The sequence below is a fragment of the Salvia hispanica genome, chromosome 1 (assembly GCF_029641045.1).
Source record: "Salvia hispanica isolate PSC_SH4W2 chromosome 1, Shi_PSC_v1, whole genome shotgun sequence".
Lineage (NCBI taxonomy): Eukaryota > Viridiplantae > Streptophyta > Magnoliopsida > Lamiales > Lamiaceae > Salvia > Salvia hispanica.
Genome location: NC_142692.1, coordinates 6499999 through 6526400, shown reverse-complemented (window position 1 = coordinate 6526400; position 26402 = coordinate 6499999). Strand labels below are relative to the sequence as shown.

Here is a 26402-nt window from a genome sequence, read left to right as displayed (position 1 = left end):
TTTGTATATTTTCCATTAAAAAAATAAAAATAGTGAAAATCATAAAAGAATATACTCCTATGTCATATAGACCCCAATATTTAGAATATTCTCCAAAACGTCCCCAAAAACCGTTGAATAGAAAAACAGTTATCTTCCGGATATACTCAGCAGCTCAGAGCAAAGAATATGCCTTGAGATGTCTCACATTCCCCTCTCTCTCTCACTCTCAAACACGCACTGAAAATATCCAAGCTCCCCTCTCCCTGATTGACTACAAAGAGCACATCAACAAAGAACCCCAAATAATTTAATCTCACCATGCCCAATTCTTCTCTCTCCCTCGCCACTTCCACTTCTTACTCGCTCCTACCTCCACTCTTCAATTCCGGAGTTTCTCGCTCTTGTGCATCCAGGAAAAGAAATCCCATCACTCTAAATTGTGTAAATGCTCGATCTTTGCAGCAGGGGAGGCTTAGGAGTAGTGCTGAATTGAGAATTATGAGAGTGAGATCGTCTAATAATGAAGGTAGCAGCAGCAATGTAACAATTACGGAGCATAATGTAGGAGAGGAAGAGGATAAATCTCCTACTCCGCCTGAGCAAGAGGCCAATTCGAGGCCTAGGCGCATCGCCCTCTTTGTTGAGCCATCTCCATTTTCGTGGGTGATTAAGTGCTTGTTTCTTGATTGTGCCAATTTATGATGCATTCAATCTGTTCGATGAAATGTCTGACTGGCTGATGAAATTGGGAAATTTCCATGCATTGTGATGAATTACCTTTTCAACTTGTTGTTTCATATCCTGAAAATACGAAAACCGTGCTAATAGCTTGATTTTTTGAACTCTTTTTGGCAGTTTGCTTTCTGTTTAGATGTTATGAGTTTAAGATGCTTGTTATTTACTAGCTGAATGCATTCGTCGTTTTGGTTATACCTTCATGCTGAATAGGTAATCTCACTTAGATTAAAGTTCATGCTGCAAGATACGAGTGTTCTAACTTCACAAACTTATCTGATCGGTCTTTGCATACGTAAGATTGATTACTTCCAGCTAAAGCTAAGTAAGCTATGCTGCCATTGTAAGGGTTTTGGCTTTTAACATCTGTTCTGAAAACCACATATTAGTTTGATCAAAGTCCAATTATTTTGGAAGTGTTGCCAAACTATATACTTCTTTGATGATCAATTACTTACTCATGATTATATGCAGTTATGTCTCTGGATATAAAAATAGGTTCCAGAATTTCATTAAATACTTGCGCGAAATGGGTGATGAGGTATGTTGCTATTCATTTTGATCAATTTCAGAACTCGAGTTGTGATGAAAATTTGTGTCCATTAAGTTCTCCAAAATGAGGCAAATTCTATATTGATATATTTTAGGAGCCATTACCCTACATAATCAGGCTGATAAACTGAGTGGACTTTGAATTTAAAAATAAAAATTAAAAATAGAAGGCCGTATATGTGGTTGCAAAATGATTGCTTCTGAATTTCCACGATTTTGGTGCTCAACACACAGGTCATGGTTGTAACGACCCATGGAGGACTGCCTGAAGAGTTTTATGGAGCTAAATTGATTGGATCAAGAAGGTGAGCTTTTGGTTCTTTCTTTTTCAGTAATAATACGAAATTAATAATTGTCATACATAAATTATTCTCAAGTCTCAACTCGTCTCATTTTGACAAAAAAAGAAAAAAAAAACATTCTGGTTTTGAGTGCCTTGATCTGATTGAACGATGTCCGGGCAGCTTTCCTCTTCCCTGGTACCGGAATGTGCCTTTGTCACTGGCACTTAGCCCAAGAATAATCTCAGCGGTTGCAAGATTCAAGCCTGACATCATACACGCGTCATCCCCTGGAATTATGGTATATTCAACAACCTTGTTGTTTTACCCCTCTTTTGTACTCAAGGTTCTGTCTTTTGCTGTTGAGACATCTTAAGATACATAAACTGCATGGAATTGTTTCCACTGCAGGTGTTCGGTGCTCTCCTCATTGCGAAATTACTATCCGTACCAATAGTGATGTCGTATCACACCCATATTCCTGTGTATGATTTATTTATGTCTCGGATCTCTTTCTCATCTTTTTTTCTCTTCGTTATGTTTTATGTTGGTAGAATTTGGCTGTTTGGCTTCATGGTGATCTATGTCAAAACTCCAACCATATTTTTAGTAAATCAAAGCTATATTTACAATATAACGCCGTTCACCAATAGGCAGCGCTGCAGCAGTTCAGTTATATACGGCTTATTTCAAATAGTAACCACAGCCATCGGTCAAATACACATATAAGTACATCACAACCATTTACAAGTTATACTTATTATAGAGAAAATATAGTTTATTGATGTGAATATCTGAACAATTTTAAATTACATTGTAATATAGCTGAGTGTTAGTATTTTTTAATATGCAGTACATTAAATTTTATGTACTACACTTTTTTGAACTGTTTGGTGATATGTGTTAATCAGTGTAGTACTGCAAAAATAGCCATATTGGTGTACTATATATTTGATAAATGGATGTTATAATGTGTAGATATAAATATAATCACGATATCATTTGGTTTCATCTTCTTTTTAATATCTGTTCACATTCATGAAATGTGGAAGCTGTGCTAATTGAAAGTTTGTATAGTGCAGATATATCCCAAGATACACTTTCAGTTGGTTGGTAAAACCAATGTGGTTGGTTTTAAGTACGTTAATTCAATCTACGCTATTACCTCCCTCGATTTTGTCATGTTGTTTGTGGATCATAATAACGATTGGATAATTTGTTGCAAGAATTTCTGCATCGGGCTGCTGATCTTACACTGGTGCCTTCAGTTGCTATTGCAAATGATCTAGAAGCAGCAAGAGTGACAGCAGGTGCCGTTTATCATCTTTCAGTCGAACTGATAAATCTCCTAGTTGAGATTCGGATCTTTTGTCACTCTAATCTCCGTTTTTGAAGTAAAACTTCGTTTCTTGACTTTGAAAACTATCAGCTAACAGAATACGGCTCTGGAACAAGGGTGTTGATTCCGAGAGCTTCAACCCTCGCTTTCGCTCCCATGAAATGAGACTAAGATTGAGGTATCTCTACTCCGTCTATGACTATGATCTTAATTAATCTTAGTCAGTTTGAATCGTGATGATTGGTTGTTTATTCTTTATAAACTAGCAATGGAGAACCAGACCGACCGTTGATAGTTCATGTAGGGCGTCTTGGAGTCGAGAAGAATTTGGATTTCTTGAAAAGGTACATTTCTTGTTTTGTGACATAATTGTTTTTGAAGGTGCCTTGTGTTGACATTAGAGATCTCGTTCTTGAAACAGTGTCATGGACCGGCTGCCAGAAGCTCGTATAGCCTTCGTCGGGGACGGGCCATACAGGTGAGTTTCAGACACAAGTACACGATGGATTCGATTTGCCGTCCGATTTTGATGATTAATTTGACATATGTAGGGCGGAGCTGGAGCAGATTTTCCACGGTATGCCTGCAATATTCACAGGGATGCTACAAGGAGAAGAGCTCTCACAAGCATATGCTAGCGGAGATATCTTCGTCATGCCCTCTGAGTCAGAGACTCTGGGGTTCGTCGTCTTGGAGGCCATGTCGTCCGGGCTTCCCGTCGTGGCTGCTCGTGCCGGAGGAATCCCGGACATCATCTCCCAAGAGCAACAGGGAAGCACAGGCTACCTGTACAACCCCGGAGACATTGACGACTGCTTGAGCAAACTTGAACCTCTTCTGCACGACCAACAACTCCGGGAAACCATCGGCAAAGCAGCGCGTGCGGAGATGGAGAAGTATGACTGGAGGGCTGCGACTCGGAAAGTCAGAAACGAGCAATACACCGCTGCGATCTGGTTCTGGAGGAAGAAGAGAGCACAGTTCTTGCGACCTTTCCAGTGGCTGCTCCGACGGCGGCTTCGCTCTCCCGCCGTCCAAACGTAAGCCTGCACTTTTGAAACCTAATCCTACAAATTACAATGCCTGTCTGTCTGATTTTGATCTGATGATAGATATATGAAGATTGCAGAAAGGTTGTGTTGTGTAGACAAAGGTAGCTTAACTGTATAGCATATGTTGTGTGTAAGATAATGGATTAGTTAATAGAATCATCTTTCGTCTATTATTCTGTGTTAAAGTTTGTTACAAGTATCATAGATAAGAAGATAAAAAGGTTGTTCATATTAAAAAATTGGAATGAAAAGAATATGACAATAGAAAATGAAAGTATAGATAATTATTGAGGATACAAATAAGTCGAGCAAATTATTTTCACTCGAGAAACAAACAAATATAATACATTCTCTCCAAACTTCAGCAGAAGAAATCACTCTCGAATTGGCAGCTCAAAATTTTCAGCACTTGGGCAAATCTTTTGGCGGCGGCAAAACTGACTGATTTTTCCCCTTTCCGTCGTCCACTTGGAACGCCATCTTCAGCCCCCAAGTCGTGTGAACTTCCAAGTGGCAATGCATGAACCACACACCTGTCCAATTTCAATCATTATTTATATATTAGTGTGTGATCAAATACTAACTAATTACAGTAATAACTAATAATTGGCTTATATATTTATTCATCAGTGTGCATCACAAAGATCGAAAAATTTACCGGGATTGTCGGCGATGAACCGGATTGCGACCCACCCACCGGACGGCACGCCAACCGTGTTCCTCTCGACCGGATCGACGAGGTTGAAGCTTTTGGGATCCGTTTTGGGGTTGAAATTGCCGGATCCTTTTCCGACAATGAAGAAATTGAAACCGTGGAGATGAACCGGGTGGTTCTCCGGCGCGATTATCCCGGTGTCCTGCAAGACCACCTGCACCGTGGCGTTGTACGGCAGCCGGTACACCTTCGTCGCGGATACCGTCGCCATGTTCTGCGGCGGAGCTCCGGTGTAGTTGAACGGCGTCGGCGGGTTCCCCGGGAAGTCGGTGGTGTAGACTCCTTTGATGTTGAAGAAGTGCGCTTGTAGCAAGGCGGTCGTCGGCATCACGAATGTGATGTTGTTCACGCTCGCCACTACCCGGCTCCCGTTCGCTGCTTTGCACGTCGGGCACGGGTTGATCCCGAGCCCGACTGCAAAGAACAGCGACCGGTCAACCGTTTTCGGGACCTTGGCCGGGTAGGTCTTCGAGTTGAGGCTGCGGAGGGAGTTGGAGAAGGTGTCCGCCACCGGGGTGGCGTTGCGCGCGGGGACGGCGGCGACGGCGGTGGGGGCGGCGGACAGCGTGCCGGAGTAGTGGAGCGTGGCGGTGGCGGTGAGGTTGTCGATCGCCACCACGGGGGTGTCCATGAAGGTGGAGGCCGCGATGGCGAACTTCCCGGCGCGCTTGCTAGCCGTTAGGACGACGTTGGTGGTTTGGCCCGGGGCGATCACGACCGTGTCGGTCGTGAAGGGCTTCACGTAGGTGGCGTCGACCTCGACCACGGTGAATTTGTGGCCGGCGATCTTGAAGAAGAGTTCTTCATTGAGGGCAGCGTTGATTAGGCGGACTAGGTATGATTTTCCCGGTGTCACATTTAGTTGGTAGCCATCTATTTGTACCAAAGCATTATTATTATGTTAAAGATAAATTCAATCTCATCTTGTTATAATAGGTCCACATGTAAGTTGTTACCTGTGGTGGAACAATTAGGGATTTGTCCCGGGTACCCGTTGATCGTGTGGGCATCGGAGACGTTTGGGGCGAGGCCGGACTTCAACGCCTCGTTGATCACATTTTCAGTGTCGGATTTCCACCATTCAGCTAATGAAACGACACGAGTTTTAATTTTAAAAAATGGTTAAATTATTCTAATAGAAAGTGTGACTACCTCATTATAGTATTAGTATATAATAATTAAATTGCGAGCTAACCTAGAATGATGACTCGTTCGTGGTCGGGTTTGGGGAAAGGGTAAGGGACACCGAGCTTAGGCAAGATGACGATGGCACCGTGCACGGTGGCCCTCAGCCACAAAATGTGAGCATGCCACCAGAGTGTGCCTCTCTGGCCCGTGAGGGTGAAGTTGTAGACATAACTCTGCTCCGGCTGGATCGGACACTGGGTGATATATGCTGGACCGTCAGCCCACCCGGTGCGAAGCTGCCGGATTCCGTGCCTAATTCATCATCGCCAACAATAATTAATTGTTCATATTATTAGTATAGTAAACAAAAATTTAGTTTAAGTGGCTTACCAGTGGATGGAGACATTGTACTTGACATGGTTGACAACCTTGACCAAAACGGTGTCGTCTTCTCTAGCATATAGAGTTGGCCCTGGAAAGTTTCCATTTACAGTAACAATTGGTTTCGTTGAGCACAAGCGACTTGTGTTTTTCATGACCACCTGTCACATAAACGACTAATTAACATCTTTATTATAGTACTTAGTATTTTGTTAATTAATCAAAATATAGTCGTTTATTGATAGATTACGTTACAGTATATATGGTGGAACCTTCCATTGGTTTGTAATTTGACTAGTTACCAAAATTAGCTTGAAAAGTAGGCCAACAACTGGAATTAATTTGATAGCGATTAGGAATGTAATCATTGTCCAGATTTAGAGACTACATGCTGCTAATTTCGTCATATGATTAATTCGAAGATATAAGAAATTATTCCATCTTAGAAAAGTGATCAAATTCCTAAGAATAATGACCTTTTTTTGACACGTGAGTAATACGTTTAGAAGCACAAATTAACGTCCTTAGCAATTTGACTGTTTCTTTGACAGTGGTTACAAGACAATATGAAATAACTTTGCAGTAACATTTTCAAAAAATAGTTTCTTGAAGTGGAAGGCTTACATTGAACTTGTAATGACGAACTCTGGATTCAACCATCATAGGAGAGAAGCAAGATAGGAGGATGAAAACCCTAATCATCCAAGAATCCATTGTTTTGTTTCACACACTGAGTGTGTGTGAAAGTGAAGTGAAGATTTGTTGATGAGTTGAAAGTGGGAAAGAAGATGGTAGTGGGATAGGGAATGAGAAAAGAGGAGGAAATATATAGGTGATGAGAAAGCTCAGTTGCAGCCATGACGTCCTTGTTACTTCGTTAGGTGAAACCATAAATCCTTCACTCATAAGCCTTTCTTTCCCAATTCTAAGTTATTCTCTCCCTCTCTCACACACACTATACATACATTCTGTACCAGATATGTGAAAACCAAGAACAAGGAAGAAGAAAAGTTAAAAGAAAAAAACATGTCCAAAGATAAAAATATATGCACAGATATATTAAAATTGAAATATTTACTAATTATTTATTTCAAAACCCCTCTATCTACGAATTAAGAGTGTAGCCTAGAAGAAAAAAAGGGCAGTGACAAGAATTTGATTTATATTATGTGTAATTTTTAAATTTATGTTCATTTGTCAAGTAAAAAAATAGTGTAACGTGGAAGATAGGATAGATTTTTAAAAAAATTTAAATATCGGGTGTGAATGAGGTAATAACAAAATATAAGAGATATATAGATTGTTATGTTCTTAATAATGGACGAAAATCACAATAACATCACACTTCCTAAATTTATTTATGGGCAAAATACCCTAATACATCATCATCATCGACCTCAAATTCAAATATCTCCTCAATTCCTGCGATGTCAATATTACTTTGTATTGTACCTCCTACCAAAGCATCTCCGCCACTGTGATACGGATTAAAAAAGAAAAAATACATACTCATGTCAATGTGGGACGGAGGACTTACTTCAAAAAACATTAACAACCAATTTAGTTAGTTTTGATTTGATGGGTAGTCAGCGGATCGTACAACGAATTTAAATATTTTATGCAGTCTATGATTGTTTTAATTACGGTTTCCTAATCATCAGAGCTATAATTTTTATCGGTTCAGCAATTTTCAATTAATAATTGACATTTAGGTTAATTAATTAATCAATCTATAGTTAGGGTGTATGACTTTTTTAATTTTCAATTTAAAGAAAAAATTATATATGGATCCCATTTCTTCTTGAATACGTACATCAAGTATACACATACATATTCTATTACTCAACATTAAACTGATTTGAGATTATTTGTAAGATTGAGTTGGTTCTAAGGTACGTAATCCAAGAATAAATTTGTCACAGAGGAAGACCTCAAAAAATAAAAAAAATTATCATGCATAACACTATCTCGAAATTGATTAAGTTACAGGCCGAACACACACAACCAAATACTTGAAGAAAATACAGAAATATTAGTTGTAGAAAATAGGACAAATATTTTTGTAATCGTTTCATTGGGAAAATGGTACTTTTAAAATGTACTCACAAGATATGCAAAGTTTAACTAAATTAATTTGGGAATCTGGTAATTGGAAATATATACATAAATTAATATTGCAAATGCAACGTCTTTATTTTTGTTATCAAAATTGGAAACTTAAGCGTTGTTGCCAACAATTTAACCCAAGAAACAAATTACATGTGTGAATTTGTGATATTTAACATTTGATATACATAAAATTTCATGATCTATGCAATATGCTATTTTCTAGTCATTACTTAATATAGTTATCTTAGACAACTGAAAAATGGTTTTGTAAATTAATAATGACTGAGGTTTTGAAATTTAGTATAATTATTAATTGTGGATTATCAATTCAACTGATATGACAGCTGCGCATGCTGAAAATGGCTAAATGTGTATATAGCCATTTTTTTGGAATTTTGTTGTCTCTTTATTGTTATTGTATATTCGACAAAATTTATCGAGTGTATATCTATTTTGAATAGAGTAATGTTAAATACTAATATTCCTTCCGTACAAAAACGCAACACATCTCATCTCTCTATTCAAAACAAATTTAATTATCAGCCAACCTAATATTACAAAAAATATTTTGTTATTATTTCAAATGGCTGGAGCAGCGAGATGTGGAGTACAAATAAAAACAAAACAACAACAAAACAGCAAGAAAGGGAGCAACAAACTCCTCCCCAATCAAAGCTAGGGAAAAAAAAACTACGACAAGTAGACAAGTAGATTAATGTAATGAAAACTGCTAGTACTTATTTATTTTGCAGACTAATTAATCAATTAACCAAATTAAATGTAGAATGAGGTACTACACATCATTGTTTATATATATAGGCTTCATTCAATATGGAATGTGATTATAATATAATGTAAGATGCATAGAATATTGATGAAAGTAACAATACTTCTCTTTTTCATTTTGGAACATTTTTTTTTTCTTTTTGTATTATACTAATTTTTATAAAACTCGTGTCAGTGTCACACACTATAAAATATAATGTTAATTTACGAAGCAATAGGAGTATATAATAAATAGAGAGTGCTATCAAAGTTTGCTTAGAAGAAAGCGTAGTTGGAAGATTCCTTTCGCGTATATTTGAATAGCTAAAAAAGGAGTAAAGCTCTATCATGCCAAATTGTGGTTCCATTTGGTAACGAACAACTTAGTCTTAATTACAAGTCTTGCTACATTGTTTTCAGCTAATTTGGAAAACACTCCTTCCTACCGTCAAAAAACATACATTTGTCCTAATTCTTGGTCCACCCGTGATAAACATTCTAGAATTCAATGCCACTCTAATTGATATTTTATGCATGGGTGTATAGCATATGCCACCCTATATATAATTAATAATTTTATATATACCTAACCAGCCCTAGTATATAAAATTGTATTGACAGAGAAATTTGTCAAAAAAATTATAAAAGAAATAGTCAAACTTTTTTTTATTGTCCATGCTTTTCAAAAACTGAATCATGGATCCTGAAGTTTGCAATTATTTCATCCATCACTTTTTCAGTCAAATGTAATTAGTACTACTTCATCCTGTGGAAAAGAAATACGGAGTAACATTTCTAACATAGCCATAACATTAATTTCCATGTATTTAGAAGTGATTGTCACATCATAATATATTTTGCCAGAAAAATGATAAGTGGAGTAATTGTAAAAATTACAAACTTGCAATTTATAATCCGATTGGTTGTTACATCATCATATGTTTCACCGGGAAATTAGTAAATGGAATAACTGAAAAAAATTACAAACTGGTTGTCACATCATCATATAATTCAACTGGTTGTCACATCATCATATATTTTTTCGGAAAAGTGATAGATTGAATAATTGCAAAAATTAATAACTTCATGATTTATAATTCAATTATTGAAAGTGTGAGATAAACCAGAATTTTACAATCTTTTTAGTAATTTATTTATCAATTTATCCTAACTAATTAATATGGTCTATATATATATATTAATTAAATTCCATGATTTATGCATATACATGTACACGCGCGTATATAATGATGCATCTTTTTATTTTATACCACTATGTGTGTACTATAATATGTTAAAACAATTATGCAAATTCCAACTTGTAATTAATACAATCTCATGATTCATGAATTTAAGAGTTTACAAAAATGTAGGCCAAGCCTACTGAGTTTTGCAAGAATTTACATTATAGTTTGAAATTTGAATAGCCTCAAAACTATAATATGATAAATTGTCGGTTAGTAACTATAATTGAGAAAAAACTATATACGCATTAGTGAAATGGTATATGTTTTAAAATAGAAAAATGAATGTAAATTAAATCATCCAAAGCGAGGCGTTACTTTATTTCGTGATGGTTACAACCAATTAGCTTCACTGTTGAAAATTTGGGTGCACCTTCCCACTTTCTAGTTTCGATGGAACTTAATTTTTGGTAGCTTTCAAAGAAATATTATGTGTAAGCAAAAAAAATTAGGTGTCTCAACGTGGGTGTTTGTTTAGGTTATCCATCTCATTCTTTCCGATCCCATATTTCTTTTAATTTTACTAGTGCATGTTATGTACATTGAACGTTATTCAAAAATTTCAAACTTTCAGCTATACCTATTGAGTTTGTCAAGGGATCCCAATATTGACCACGAGCCAAATTGTAGATTTAAAACTGTATTTATTGATTGGATGACACTAAGTTCAAAGGACAAAAAAAGAAGTTCCTTATCGAGACATTGGCGAAAATCTTTTGTTTTATTAGAAGTTCATTGTTTTAATTATTACAAATCTTTTGTACTTTATCCAGTCTCAAGTTAATCAGGACATTTTTTTTTTGCACAAGATTATTAGAAAATTATATTTATTATTATAATTTTTCACAAGTTAAATATTGGCGAAAATTAGAAGCATACATTACTGTTGGAGAAATTCTAATAAAATTATGTACTACCATCCCATGTTAATGGGCTAAACCATTTCTATTTAAAGGCTTTGGGCTTAGGACGTATATTAAATTGGATTCAGCAATTCTCCAACAGTGTGGTCATACCTTAAGCTACGTGCAAACTTATAATTTGAAGACACCAACTCTCAGAAGAATGGAGGGCTCCATCCATTCCCTAAAATAGAAAGTATTTTCTTTTTTTTGTCCATCTCTAAAAAATAAAATTTTTATTTTTTAAAAATTTCTTTCAATATAATGAGGTGAGATCATTTTCTCTCTAACACACTTTTTTTTCTTCTATTTCTCACATATTTTATCAATTTTGTATTAAATTTGTATATTTCAAATGTTTCTATTTTTTTGCTGACGGAGGAGGGAGTATAATTTTTGCAAAAAAAAAATTTCAAGAGCTACTCGTTTTACCTTGTTTTATAAGTTTCACAATTACATTTAAACACTATAACTAAATTCTATGAATCTGTGATATACTATTCATTTTTCCCATTTCATATTTGAAAAAAAAAATACAAATTAAAAGAAATTAAAGTTAGCATCAGCTGGAATGTGGTGGTACTTCATGTCCAGTCATGTTAATGATTTGTACATTAATGATTTCGTTTTGAAACTGGTCGCCAACACTGTGTGAGAATTAGCCGGAAATGATGAAGATTGTGATGTAGAGGTCGAAGGAAATTGATTATTTTCAGATGAAAGATGAATTAAAGGAAAAAATAAAATTGGAGAATAGTGCTAGGAAAATTAAATAAATGAATAAATCGGTCTTAATTTGACATATCGTTGGCATTCCTTATTTGTAGGCTGCTTATCAATTCGAATTCGATACGGTTAACCGTATCCAAAATTATTCTAAACTTAATAATACTATTCCGATTTAATCTATGATTAGGACCAAACAAATTATTGTGAAATTAGTATTTAATATATTAACCTTTATACACAAAGGAATTTGTATTAATGTTGGATAATACTAGTAATAATGATAATCTGATGGGCTTGGGCCATGAAATTTATTAGAAATATATATTGTTGTTCCTAAATACTAGATTCTATCGAATCATATTCTAGGTCGTGCTGAACTGGGATATTCTGTTCTGTTTCAAAAGCACCCTTTTTTAAGGTTTGTTTTTCTTTACATTTGTTTTTGCTTTGTGATTACAATTCGCTATCATCAGTCAATCAGGTTTGCCATCATCATTATTTTGATTGATTTTACAATTGCATTTTAAGACTTTTGGTTATTTTGCTATTTATGTTTATTCGATTAGATTCCTCTTCCATTGTTAAGTTGAAGGAAATTGTGTTGTTTACTGATCAACATCTCTACTAAACGAGATAAGTGAGTTCCTTTTTGTTGTTGGTTAGTTGATTTTTTTTTTTGTATTGCTCTTTCGATGTTAAATTTGATATTTAAACGAAATTGAATTTATTAATTTTTCGAATTTCACCCTTTATCAGTAAGAGATGGATGAAGATAGCACATACACGAGCGATGGAACAAGGGATATCTACAAAAGGCCTGCTAACAAAGAGAAAACTGGAAATTGGAAGGCTTGCCGCTTTATTCTTGGTGATTTATATTTATTCTCCTATATTAAATTGAACCATTTTGTCTAAGTAAATTTGTTTCATTCAATTTAATTATATCAAATTTTGCAGTAACTGAGTGTTGTGAGCGATTGGCCTACTATGGCATGAGCACCAATTTGGTGAACTATCTGAAAATTCGTCTTAACCAAGACAACGTTACCGCGTCGAACAACGTCACAAACTGGTCGGGAACTTGCTACATTACGCCTCTAATCGGCGCCTTCCTCGCCGATTCTTACCTCGGCAGATACTACACCATTGCCACCTTTAGCTCCATCTATGTTCTTGTAAGTTCTTACAACTTTTCTTCCTTTATTTTACTACATTCATGTAAAAAAATATAATGGTTTTTTATTGGTGTAGGGAATGGCACTCTTGACTTTATCCGCCTCGGTCAGCGGTTTAAAGCCTGAGTGTGACGCGTCGGGTGTCTGCCACCCGACGCAGGCGCAATCCGCCACTTTCTTTGTGGCATTGTACTTGATCGCGTTCGGCACCGGTGGGATCAAGCCGTGTGTCTCCTCGTTTGGGGCCGACCAATTCGACGAGAACGATGAGAACGAGAAGAAGAGGAAGAGCTCATTCTTCAATTGGTTCTATCTCTCGATAAACGTTGGCGCCCTAATTGCATCGTCGGTCCTTGTTTGGGTACAAATGAATGTGGGGTGGGGTTGGGGTTTCGGGATACCCGCCGCAGCTATGGCACTCGCCGTTGCCGCATTCTTCCTCGGGAGCCGCCTTTACCGGGTCCAGAGGGCCGGGGGTAGCCCCCTCGTCCGTATCGCGCAGGTTTTGGTCGCGTCCGTCAGAAAATTCCGCGTCAAGGTCCCGTCTGATGTGTCACTCCTCCACGAGACATCTGACTTGGAAGAGTCAAACATCAAGGGGAGTAGGAAACTCCAACATACCAACAAATTCAAGTAAATATTTTATTTTATTTTCATTTCGCCATATCGATTTAATTTTCATTTTATGTTATTACATGATTACCGATTATATTTCGTCCCAAAAGAATATGTACTTTGGGTTTGACACGAATTTTTATGAAATTGGTAAAGCAAGAGAGAGGTACAAAGAGAATGTAATTAAAATATTGTTAGTGGAGAACGGGTCTCACGCGAAAAGAATTTCCAAAATTAGAAAGTACATATTCTTGTAGGACGGACTAAAAAGAAAAAAGTGTATATTCTTGTGGGACGGAAGGAGTAATATGTTACATGAACATTTGACAGGTTCTTTGACAAGGCGGCTGTGAAGACGAAAGAAGATGTAGACCAGAAAGAGGGCTCGGCCGTGTGGCATCTCTGCACGATCACACAGGTCGAGGAGCTCAAGTCACTAGTCCGACTACTACCGGTGTGGGCCACGGGCATCGTTTTTTCAGCGGTTTACAGCCAAATGAGCACAATGTTTGTGTTACAAGGGAACACAATGGATCAACACATGGGGCCTAATTTCAAGATCCCTTCAGCGTCACTTTCTCTATTTGACACAATCAGTGTGATAGTCTGCACCCTCGCCTATGATCTCGTCCTCGTACGCGCTGTCAGGCGCTACACAAAGCACGAGAGGGGGTTCACGCAGCTCCAGAGGATGGGAATTGGGCTGGTGATCTCAATCCTCGCAATGGTCGTGGCCGGTGGACTAGAGGTCTACCGGCTACGCTACGTGAGGATCCACGGCCTTTACGACCAAGAGACCATACCTATCTCGATCTTCTGGCAGGTTCCTCAGTATTTCCTCGTTGGATGTGCCGAAGTCTTCACGTTCGTAGGGCAACTCGAATTCTACTATGACCAAGCCCCCGATGCGATGAGAAGCTTGTGCTCCGCTCTGTGCCTCACCACCACAGCCCTCGGGAACTATCTGTGTACATTTTTAGTCACGGTGGTGACTGAGGTGACCACCCGAGATGGCCGACTGGGATGGATCCCGGATAATCTTAACCGGGGTCATCTCGATTACTTCTTCTGGCTGCTAGCACTCCTTAGCTTTGTGAATTTCTTGGCCTATCTGGTGGTTGCGAGGTGGTACACTTACAAGAAGGTGGCCGGACCGCCGTCGCCGGCTCTGCAGCAGTGACCCTTTTCTCTCTTGTTCTTAGCCTATTGTAGTAATGCATTTCTTAATAGTAGACTGTTTGAACATCATGTGACCTTATTTATCTACAAAATTTTTGCCTAACATTCTTGCAAATAGGGAGGGGATGTGACAAACATTCATCAATTGAATTATTGAAAACATGAAAAGAAATTTCTCATTATTGAAATGCCAATAACAGTATACCCCAATGAAAAGATACAAATGCATTGCAATACAAGAACTAAACCAAGCAGTTGCAGATAGTTGCAGATGTGATCAAGCAACAAATGTAGCAAAGTTGAGACCAAACACCTTACACCCTCAATACAACCTCAGCACGCTCCTTGCAACGGAGCTCGAGCCGTTGGCCTTGATTTTACCAAGACCACCCGCACCTCCGCCCCCTCGCCTCCTCATAGGGGTTAAGTAGAAACGCAAGAGGCCATTGTCCACATGGCTAGGAGGCGAACCCCTAACACTCCGGTTCCTCTCAAACGAAAACCCGTCCCTGCCACTCCTTCCCGAAGGCTTCCTCATACTCGCACCAAGCGATCCACCATTCCTCATACTCACACTGCTATTGCTCCTAAACATGTTTATATTCAACCGGCCCCCGACATCTCTGTTCTCCACTCCCCTCAAGTCCTGCCACGACACAGACAAGGACCTCTCCACCCCATTAACCCTGCTATACTTGTCCTCCTCGTCCCCATCCTTGCTCGTGCCTCCACCACGCCTATGTATGAACCCCCAAATCCTCCAACTCCACCTCCTAGACGACGACTTCTTCACTTCCTTCCTCTCACCCCCTATCAAAGAATTGCTACAATCCCTATAACCACTACCCAATTCACTACTCTCTACACCATCAAAATGCTGCAAACTCGAGTCTTTTAGCAAGTCTCTCTCCCTCTCCACAACTTTGGCAGGATGAGAGCAATCTGCAGTTGTGGGAGAGACCTTGGCATAGGACATCATCTTAAGCTCATCAATATCAGCCACAGCAGAGGCTGCAGCCTTCCTAATCGAACTCGACCTATCAAGACTCTTCCTCCTCCGAGAGGACGAATCCGAGTAATACTCCCTAGTCTGCACTGTCCCACCAGGAACAACCTCAGTGCCCTCATTCACAGAATGCACCACCGGTGGCTCCTCCACCGGAATCTGCATATCCTGCCGTGAAACAGGCACGGCCGGTGCATCCTCCATCACAGAGACCATTGGTGCCATTCTTGGGAAGCTTCTTCCAATCAAGTAACCATCCCATGAAGCTCGGGGCTCATCGAAGGAGTATCTTGCATCGTCGAAGCTCATCCTCCCGGCATCGAGGGAGAATCGGGGATCGGTGTCGCAGGATCTCCGGCCAAAGCCGTAGTCAGCAATCTCAGACTGTGTCTCTCTATACTGCCGAGAAATGGGCTTCTCCACAGGCAATGTGGGATTGTTTTCCTTCTTCATCTTCTGCTTTCGCCGCCATTTGTGCCATTTCTTGCTGAAAACAGAGGCCGCGGCCCAAAACCCGCCTCCGCCGGAGCTCTTCTTCTCTTGGCTGTGGAGATCAATGTGTTCCTCTATCTTCTTCACATTACTCTCTTCTTCAACTATTTCGCCTTCATTTACCTCGAATTCAACTTCGTTTCTTGAATTCTCCAAATGGGATTCTTCAATTTCATCAATTTCTGCATTTTCTGGGTCACGGAAATCGTCGTCGTTCTCGGTCTCCTCGAAAACGGGCCTCTCCGCCGCTAAAGATCCGATTTTTTTGCCGTTTGGGGGGTTTTGGCTGGAGGAGGCGCCGCCGTCGTCGAGGGAGAAGAGAGACCAGAGAGTGTTTCTACCTCTAACATCGCAAGATTTCCTCTGGGGCTCGAAGAATTGGCTCAAAGCTTCGTTCTTGGACGCCGAGAATGACTTTGTGCGGCGGAGCTCGGGGAAAAAGGATGCTTTCGCAGGCTTCGGCGGCGGGAAGAAGCTGCTGCTGCTGGTGGCGGTGGTGGTGGTGGGTTTCGCAGCGGCGGTGGAGGAGAAGAGGGCTTTGATGGCGGCGGAGGCGGAGGAGGGGCGGCGGGATGAGGAAGGGGTGTTGGCGGAGGAGTTGCCGTCGAGAGTGGTGAGGCGCTCGCAGAGGCAGATGGGGCAGAAGCCGGTGAAGTTCTCGGCGGGGTGGCGGTCGCAGCTGAAGGAGGATCGCGGCGGCTGCGACGGCGGCTGCGGCGGCGGCGCTGTTGGGTCTACGGAAGTGGGCTGATTCATAACCGTTGGAAGCATGTGTCCCCGCCAATTAACAACATTGCGCTCCGCAATGTGAAGCTTTCTTCATCGGTGACTGTGTGTGTGTGTGTGTGAAAGAGAGAGAGAAATTGAGGAGACAGGAATTAAAGAAGACGAAGGGAAGGAGAAATGTTTTTTACTTCTCTTTCTTTTTAAATTCCCACTTTTCCACTTTTTTCCGTTGGCACACTCGAAAGTACCGTTTTGCCCTTCCATGGTTGAATTTTCCGATGCATGTGTTGTTGGATTTATTAATTCCACTCATTTATATTAGTAATTCTTGCATTTGATTCATTGACTGCATATTTATTACAAAGAAAAATTGGTTAATTATGTTTTGTGTAGCTTTCTCCATAAAATAATACCTCATTCACACTCTTTAATGGATTACATGAAGTTTAATATAAAATTTAATAAAGGTAGAATTAAAAGAAAATTAATTACATAATTATTACTATTAGTCTATTAGATATAGGTGGATAAATAAAAAAGAATAATAATCTGATAAGTTATGGGTTATATGAGTAAAAAAGAAAAAAAAAATAGTACTCCGTGTAATTCATTAGAGCACTCCCAATGGAGTTCCCTTATTTCTCCCTTATTTCTCCCTAACTCCTGCCACATCAGCGCCACATCAGCATCACATTTTATCCCCAGTTTTTAGCCAACCCCTACAATGGTTTCTCCCTTATTTCTCCCTTATTTCTCCCTAACTCAACATTTCATTTTTACATCATCACTAATTTAATTGTTTTATTTTTATATATAATAAAGCTAGCTTATTTAATTTATAAAGATAAATCAAATAAATAGTAATAAAGTTCGTTGTATTAAACACGGGTACACATTACAACGAAGAAAATTAAAAAAAAAAAAAGTACACGAATGGAAATAAAAAATCAAAAAAAAAATTCAAAGAAAAAAAAATTCAAGGGCGGTGGGCGCGGTTTCTATTTGCCCACAATTCTTCGATGATATCGTGTTGTAGTGCTTGATGGGCCTCCTTCTGGTGTATGTCCATGAACGCCTGGAACCGTTCATGTTCGTTGTGCGGTACACCCTGGCGGGCGGACTCGGTTGAGACACCGTGACTCGATGATGCAACACTTGGGTCGTTGGTGACGTCGAGGACGCCTTCGTGTTCATCTTCGATGATCATGTTATGCATGATGATGCACGCATACATGATATCGGCAATATCCCCCTGGTAGAAAAAGCGCGTCGGACCCTTTACCAGTGCAAATCGCGATTGGAGCACCCCAAATGCCCTCTCCACATCCTTGCGCGCAGACTCTTGCGCTCGGGCAAAATACCTTCTTCTATCTCCGAGTGGGCATCTGATCGTCTTCAGAAACACGGGCCATTGCGGATAGATGCCGTCAGCCAGGTAGTACCCCATGTTATGCACATTGCCATTGGCCGTGAATTCGATGGAGGGGCCTAATCCGTTGATCCGCTCGTTGAAAAGGGGCGAGGAATTGAGAACATTTAGGTCGTTGTTCGACCCGGCTATACCAAAATAAGCATGCCAAATCCAAAGCCGTTGGTCGGCAACGGCTTCAAGAATGATGGTGGGATGCGTACCTTTGTAGCCGGTAGTAAACTGGCCTCGCCACGCGGTTGGGCAGTTCTTCCACTGCCAGTGCATACAGTCGATGCTGCCGAGCATCCCCGGAAAGCCGTGGGTCCTCCAGTGCCAATCCAGTAGGAACTGGCAGTCAGCTGCGTCCGGCGAGCGAAGGTAGTGCTCCCCAAATATCTCTCGCACGCCCTGACAGAAATTCTTCAGGCACTCGTTGCCAGTCGTCTCGCCGCATTGCAGATACTCATCGAACATGTCGGCGGACCCTCCATATGCCAACTGCCGGATGGCAACAGTGCATTTCTGTAGGGGCGATAGTCCGGGCTTCCCTGCTGCGTCTCGCTGGAGCCGGAACTCGGGGTAACGCGCGGACAACGCATTAACAATGCGCAGGAAGAGGGAGCGGCGCATTCTGAACCGGCGACGAAATACATCTGCCGGATAACGTGGTTCCTCCGCGAAATAATCGGCGAACAGCCGATCGTGCGCACCAGTGTGGTTGCGAGGGATGTATCGGCGCCGCCGGCGGATTGGCCGTTGGGGGGGTGGCTGCTGCATTCGAGCGATCTCGCTTTGTATGCAGCGGGAGATATAGTTGTTGATTGGGTTGTTGGCGAAACCCGCTACATCCCATCCGGTGGGAGCGGGAGGTACCTCTTCTTCGGAAGAAGAATGTGATATTTCCTCGTCGGACTGAGCACGAGACGATGAATCAGAACTCATTTAATAAAGATGGAGAGAAAAAAGATTGAAAATTTGTGTGAATGAAGTTTGTGGGTGATGAATGGAGGAAGAGGATGAAATATTTATAGGGGTGGGATAAAATAGCCGTTCGGCCAAAAAAAAAAAAAAAAATTTTAAAAATCGCCGATTATCGCCGAGCGTCGCCCACAGTGGCCGGCGATCGCTCGGCGATAATCCGGCGATAAATCGCCACTCGGCGAAGCAACGGTAACATTATCGCCGAATTATCGCCGACTTCGCCACAATGGCCGGCGATAATTCGGCGATAATCGGCGATTTATCGCCGAGAATTCGCCACCTCCATTGGGAGTGCTCTTAGCAAGGGGTGGGATAATCTGATGTGCTATTTAGCACAACAGCTCCTGCTATCCTTAATAGAGCATTAAAATAATATATAAATATTTAATTTATTTTATTTATTTACTTGAATTTTTTATCATGGTGTGTGTAGCAACAGAGACTGCTGGGCTAAATAGCATAGCAGAGGATCTTCATCCCATTAGTGGATGATGGATCTAGTTTACCTCGTCTAGGTTGCCATCTAAAAAACGAGTACTTATTAAATTTGCAAAAAAAATGATACTTCGCCCATGATCACTATTAATTTTTATTTTTTTTAGTTCTTCACCTTCTAATTTTCTCATGGGTGTACCTCAATTTCTAATAATAATATTTCAATTATAATATTTTGTATTTTTCTTATTCTATCAATTTTACATTAAATTATTTTGTCTATTATACTCCTATCAACAATCTTAATTAATTATTAGTGGCCGATGTAGTATTTCGGCCTTATTTGGCGTAATTTGGTGACCGAAATAATGAATGTATCATGTTTAATTAATATTTTTTGTTAAGTATATATATCTTGTGTCGTATAAACATAAATCAAATATTATATAAAATAGAGATTTTGTGAAGAAAAGGACAATATCAACAATCTTATTTAGTGGCCGATGTAGTATTTCGGCCTTATTTTGGCATAATTGTTCAATTGATACTATTTTTTTTGGTAAGTATATCTTGTGTCATATAAACATAAATCAAATTTTTTATAAAATGGAGATTTTATGAAGAGAACGGACAATTTAACTCTATATTTTTGACGAAACACTGAATTGAATTTATCTGTTTTAAACTTTTAATCTTTAATTGTATAGTCACTTTTACTGAGTAACGGATGAGTCGGATGACGATGTTATTAGCCTTCAAAAAATTGAATATGACACAAATATTTAATTTAGCTTCTATCATCAATTTGTCCATAATCGTGTGTGCATACTTAGATTTGTCGTAATTTATTATTAGGCGCCGACCATTCTATAAATCATTAATCAAGCATGCGACAACGTGACATGAATTGACTTATATTCCGATATCAATATATAATAACTCATTAATTAATAAGTAGTAGTACTATGTAATATTCAAATTGCATTGAACAATTTGTATGACACTTCGATTTAAAAGTGTGCTTTGTTGTGCTCGATAATTACATAAATTAAAGAGGTAGTCTCTTCCGCCATAAAAAATACTCCCCTTTGTCCCACTTTAAAAGTCCCAGTTGAATTTGACACGAATTTTAAGAAATGTAAAAGAAAGTTGGTGAAAAAAAATAGTGGAATGTGAGTCTTATTTTTTTTATATTAGTTTTATAATAAAATGTGAATGAGAAAAAGTTAGTGAAATATAAGATCTAATACCATTTATGGAATTTTCCAATTTGGGACTCTAAAATGCGACGGAGGGAGTAGTACAGTAGTTTTATAATTTTATTGATAGACAAATAGGTAAAGTAAGTAATGTAAGATGGATGAATAGATGAAGTTAATAAAATTGAGAGAAAGATAAAAAAAATAGTAAATTGCTTTGAACAATTTTTGTAACGCGTTTGTTATAATAAAGGTGTGTGCTTCGTTGTTTGTCACTGTATTCTTGAAAACTATAATTATGGTTTCAATGTACCTTAACGAATATTACATATATATAAGAATTGAGAACGGTTTATTTACAGGACATTAAATTTTACGTAAATGATTCACGGATAAACATCTGGTTTGAATCATATTAGTGTAAATGGAGAATGATGCATACATAAGATTAAATATTGTGCAAATGAAATTTACAAATAAACATCAATTGTCACATGAAATGTAATTCTATATGTATCTCGTCTCTCTATATAGAAAGAGAGATATAATGGAATAATAATCAAATTTTATTACATATATATGTATAACGAATTACTACTATTATACTATCATTCTATTGGGTTGGAATATTTTAAAAAAATATGTGACAATATATATTCTTTTAATTAAAGTATAAGGGTTAATATATAGTGTTATACTACAATTTTTAAATACAGCATTACCTATTTTTGCCATTTTTGATTCGATTAACATAATTAACATCATTTTATGTTTATCTTTCATCCTCCCTTCATCCGTCATTTATAGTCTCATTTTGATTCGACACTTGTTTTAAAAAATTGTTTGTTTTTGTGAAGAAAAATGGGGAAATAGATTATATATTAGTTTTATAATACACTGTACATGAGTTTATTGAGTTAGGTGAATGGTGGATCCCTTTACCTAAAATTAAAAAAAAGGTAAATGAAACTTTAAATCACGAACGTCCTAAAATATCGAAATGAGACATTATTTCACATACATATACATATGGAGTAATTCACACTATTTTCATATTTATTATCATAATCAAAAAGATTTTTTTTATTACATTGTTTGCAAATCTTCATTACATGCATAGTATATTTTATAACATCCTAGATCATGGATAGTGAGAGTACATTTGATCACAAACATTGTTTACCTAATATCACATAGTATGTTTTAGAATTAATATTTATTTGATCACAAACTTTGTTTACCTAATACTACATACTATGTTTTAGAATTAATATATATTTTTTCATAAATTCATATATGTCCGTAACTTTGAAAATCCTCCTGAAAATAAAATTGGTTTTGTTCTTAATAATCACATTGTGAAATTTCCAAAAAAATATATTTTGTTCTTAATAATCACATTGTGAAATTTCTTGGTAAATTTGTAAGTATCTAATATGGCAATAGAAAATCAAATCTTGATGTCGATATCGATATCGATAAATTTAAACAATTTTGTTTATTCATACGCATGCGACTAGAATATTTCACTGCATGTAAACTAAAAGACTAGAATATTTCACTATGGGATAGTTGAAATAAATCATCATAGTTTTTTCTGACTATTTTTAAAAATAGTTTTTCTGGATATTTTTTTAAAAAAAATTGTAAAACAAACAAGAATTTAACCGAACTCTATAACCTCTTTTTTTTTAGCAATTTACCCAAAATTAAATGTTTAATTAATATGTGTGAATACATTACTGCCGTCAGACCAAGTTTAATTGTTTATTAACTTGTTGTACTGTACATAGTGTCTATTGTCCATCAATTGCTTTAAAGTGACTTAAACACCTCTTTATTTTCAACTTCATTACTTCCAAATATAATGGCAAATATTACTAGTACTATTTGTGTATTTAAAAATATTAATTTAGTTTCTTTCGAAATTTGGATTATGAAGTCACTTTGGAATTTAAAAGATTCCTGTCGGAGAGAAAAAGAAAAAGCCACCACGCTCTCTTTCTCTCTCTGAATTTGTTGCATTCTCAAATCCCTTTCTCTGCTATCTCTCTCTACTTTTCCTTTTCTCGTTTTGTGGTTTCTTTTTGTTTTTGGAGTTTCTTTTTCCGTCGCTTTTGCAATTTTGTTTTCCATATTTTCATTTCTTTCTTATTTTCCTTTGGATTTTTATGCACACACTGTTCCTACTATGGAAACATATCTAAATTTGGGGCTCAATCACCGATTGAGACTTCTAACATTTTCAAATCTTAAATTTCTTCAAATAAATAAAGACAAATAAAGTATTCTTTTTTTTGCATGACATGAGAGTATATATTAAGAATAAATAGAGTTTTTGTAAATTAATACTACTACTATATAAGATCATGATGATTTATACAAGATGGAGTTTGTAAAATTTTGGATATAATAATTAAAGTGATATATTTAAATTAGAATTTCAATTGAAAGTAAAGAATATTTGCTATTATTTTCCAACTACCAACTAACTTTCAATATAATGAAGCTACTAAATGCACTCACACAGAGGATTTTATGGCATTTATAGTATATTAATGGAGTAAGTCATATGCACACATGAACTCAGAAAAAAAATCGTGTGCATTTTCTCCATCTCATTTGCTGCAATTCTTTATTTTGCATAATCTAATTAATATATAGTCGTCATTGTTATTACTAGTTTACATTCAAATATATAATCGTATTTATTCGATTAATAATTTTTTTGTTTAAATAAATAGGCACGAGCTTCGCAACTAGTAGTACATAATAATAATGGCTGCATTTATTAAAACAAAATTATTATTTTGTTAGTACATATTACATATGATCACCACATGTGTGACCATATGAGTCCACATCGTACTTTCATATTAGTAAAAGAAATTAAAATGACCCCAAAAAATAGCTCTTAAATTAACAACATTCCCAAATAGATTAATGCTTTTAATTTTGGCATAGACTACATATTTATATACAGTATATATGTACTTACATTACAATGATGGTACTGATTACCATCATGATAAGAAGATTATCAAATGATACATGATATTAAACCAACATTAACAATGGTAAATACAACCAACTTTTGAGTTGGGAATAATTGCATGCTTTTATGGAAAGAGGTGAACATGATTTTCGACTTCATAAATTCTGCGGTGCAAAGGTTCTATTACAAAAAAATAAAAAAAGGGGTCAATTACAAATATTTCATATAGTTTCTAGAGGGAGATTCAGTGATCCACTTTCGCATCTCATGTAAATAAATAAATAAACAAAAATCTATATTAAATAAAGTTTTTCCTATTTTATACAGTAACTAATTAAGGTTGAGTTTGGGTACTACATATATAGGGCCGTCAAAAGAGTAGCAATATAGGATAACCGTCGGACATGGGTACCTGCTACCCGCAAAACGTATAATATGAATAGTATGCGTATACATAAGCAATGTGGAATTTTCAAGTCTTTGTAAAACTAATTCTTCAAGAAAAAGAGCAATTTATACGAGTTCTATAGGTAAACATCTAAATTTTGACCTAAATCGAAAACTAATTCATAGTTTAATACCGATCAGGTTGGTACAACAATATGGAAATATTAATGTAGTGATGAGAAATTAATTTATATTGTGTATAGACATTAATAATGCAACGCCAATACATGCATAGTCATTCAATTATGCATTAATCAGTCGCAGCCTCTACAAAGCTACAACGATAATTCGATTAATTACAATAAAACATAATACTAGATTTATATTGATTATTATTTTATTACTTTATTCAGAAAAAAGTGTAATACATGAATATATGTTCCATTTTTTTCCATTAGATAATGCTTCTTTATGCAATCATATATAGTTCATACACATTGTTTTTTTATTCGTTTAATTGGTAAGAAAAATATGTACAAAATAATTTTTTCAGCTTGAAGGGAAATACCGAAATAGAATAAATACTAGTACTATTTTATTAAGAGTGCATGTGTGTAATTAAGCAATCACGTAAATGCGTGCATGTTAACTGTCAGTGTGTGTATGTATCTACGTGTGTATACGATGAGTCACACGTACTTCATTATTACAATCTGCTAAGTTTATGGCTGCCAATTTTCTGACGTGATCTCTATATCTATATATGTATATATCCATATGATTTCTTTTAATGGCTAGTACTACTAGTTTGTAAATGATAGTAGTTAAAATTACAATCAAATTGTCATATTTTGATTCACGGGTCACCGCAATATATATGCAACCAACACGGAGAGTTTGCCACTATAGTTTAGGTTATATTCAGAAAAAATACTCATAAACTATAGTATTTTAGTAAATAATTATTACGGTTTAGAAAAATTAGATATTATTACTATTTATCTATATCTATTTTTAGTAAACATACTTATATAATCAAATTTCAAATGTATCTACTTAATTTTTGCACTATGATTTGTTTTAGGTATAAAGCGAATTAAATTTTAGATTTTTAATTTGGTGCAGAATGAATAGTTAGTTTTCGGATATTTTGTTCACCACTAGGCACTACCTCCATGCAGTATTATTTATATTTTTCAAACCAATCACTTTATTTTTTTTCTAAAAAAATCACATCGTATAATTTACATGCATAAATGTTCACATGCATATGATATTTGGTGATATCATATTCATACCAGTTTAATTTCACCGAAAAAAAATCAACATGGCATAAATTTCGTGATTTTTCCGGTTTGATTTTAAAAATTACAAGACGTACAAAATTTGATCAAACTTTAAGAGTAATTTTTTTCGGCAATTTTCCCTATCTTGTAATTGAGTTATTGAATATCAAAACCTATTATTCGAAATCATATTATTACCGGGGAAAAAGCAGAAAATTGGAATTTATCAGAGGCATTATTTATTCTTTTGTTTATCCGCTTTATTTTTTGCTACAAAATAACTAAAATCCAAGAATTTTAGTTACATTATTTATTACCGTGCAGGAAAACAAGAATTAATCACACGGGCCGTGACTCAGCACTATGACTCACGAGACGATTTTGTAGTCCGTAGGGCCCACTTTTCCAGTTGTGCATTCACGAGGGCCCATTCACCCTCATTTATTCACCTTTAATGTTTTTTAATCTATTTAAATTCCAAAAAAATACAAATTACCCAAAGAAAAGAAAAGAAATAGGAAAAGACACTGCCCACTGTGGATTGTTTGGGTGATGTATAATATTATGAGATAGAATGGAATTAGACGTAAAGTGGGTCTCT

At 37.0% G+C, this 26402-nt stretch overlaps 4 protein-coding genes across 4 annotated transcripts; 2 read left to right on the top strand and 2 right to left on the bottom strand.

Annotated features, from left to right (window-relative positions):
• The first annotated feature begins 147 nt into the window (after positions 1-147).
• Positions 148-4111, top strand: LOC125220069 (sulfoquinovosyl transferase SQD2-like). Its single transcript, XM_048122191.2, has 11 exons — positions 148-641; positions 1192-1258; positions 1504-1574; positions 1734-1851; positions 1962-2035; positions 2633-2688; positions 2777-2860; positions 2980-3067; positions 3156-3233; positions 3311-3367; positions 3441-4111. Exons 1-11 carry the CDS (start codon positions 301-303, stop codon positions 3931-3933), a joined length of 1527 nt encoding a protein of 508 aa, XP_047978148.1. The 5' UTR covers positions 148-300; the 3' UTR covers positions 3934-4111.
• An 86-nt stretch (positions 4112-4197) lies between these two features.
• LAC10 (laccase 10) lies at positions 4198-6960 on the bottom strand. The gene is made up of 6 exons (XM_048122190.2): positions 6790-6960; positions 6175-6326; positions 5852-6096; positions 5613-5741; positions 4600-5529; positions 4198-4474 (listed from the first exon to the last, which is right to left on the bottom strand). Exons 1-6 carry the CDS (start codon positions 6877-6879, stop codon positions 4344-4346), a joined length of 1677 nt encoding a protein of 558 aa, XP_047978147.1. The 5' UTR covers positions 6880-6960; the 3' UTR covers positions 4198-4343.
• Positions 6961-12273: 5313 nt separating this feature from the next.
• Positions 12274-14996, top strand: PTR5 (peptide transporter 5). The gene is made up of 4 exons (XM_089062852.1): positions 12274-12782; positions 12872-13089; positions 13166-13722; positions 14035-14996. Exons 1-4 carry the CDS (start codon positions 12677-12679, stop codon positions 14882-14884), a joined length of 1731 nt encoding a protein of 576 aa, XP_088918978.1. The 5' UTR covers positions 12274-12676; the 3' UTR covers positions 14885-14996.
• A 32-nt stretch (positions 14997-15028) lies between these two features.
• LOC125223902 (protein OCTOPUS) lies at positions 15029-17285 on the bottom strand. Its single transcript, XM_048127210.2, has one exon. It carries the CDS (start codon positions 17150-17152, stop codon positions 15206-15208), a length of 1947 nt encoding a protein of 648 aa, XP_047983167.2. The 5' UTR covers positions 17153-17285; the 3' UTR covers positions 15029-15205.
• Between the last annotated feature and the right edge of the window lie 9117 nt (positions 17286-26402).

Excerpts from the sequence above, each read along its gene's own strand:
- LOC125220069 (XM_048122191.2), top strand. The coding sequence starts at position 301 with ATGCCCAATTCTTCTCTCTCCCTCGCCACTTCCACTTCTTACTCGCTC. Across the intron at positions 1,575-1,733 it reads AAATTGATTGGATCAAGAAG|CTTTCCTCTTCCCTGGTACC; the intron begins GTGAGCTTTTGG and ends ATGTCCGGGCAG. Across the intron at positions 3,068-3,155 it reads GAAATGAGACTAAGATTGAG|CAATGGAGAACCAGACCGAC; the intron begins GTATCTCTACTC and ends TTTATAAACTAG.
- LAC10 (XM_048122190.2), bottom strand. The coding sequence starts at position 6,879 with ATGGATTCTTGGATGATTAGGGTTTTCATCCTCCTATCTTGCTTCTCT. Across the intron at positions 6,097-6,174 it reads TACAATGTCTCCATCCACTG|GCACGGAATCCGGCAGCTTC; the intron begins GTAAGCCACTTA and ends ATGATGAATTAG. Across the intron at positions 4,475-4,599 it reads GTTCATCGCCGACAATCCCG|GTGTGTGGTTCATGCATTGC; the intron begins GTAAATTTTTCG and ends GAAATTGGACAG.
- PTR5 (XM_089062852.1), top strand. The coding sequence starts at position 12,677 with ATGGATGAAGATAGCACATACACGAGCGATGGAACAAGGGATATCTAC. Across the intron at positions 12,783-12,871 it reads GGCTTGCCGCTTTATTCTTG|TAACTGAGTGTTGTGAGCGA; the intron begins GTGATTTATATT and ends CAAATTTTGCAG. Across the intron at positions 13,723-14,034 it reads CAACATACCAACAAATTCAA|GTTCTTTGACAAGGCGGCTG; the intron begins GTAAATATTTTA and ends AACATTTGACAG.
- LOC125223902 (XM_048127210.2), bottom strand. The coding sequence starts at position 17,152 with ATGCTTCCAACGGTTATGAATCAGCCCACTTCCGTAGACCCAACAGCG.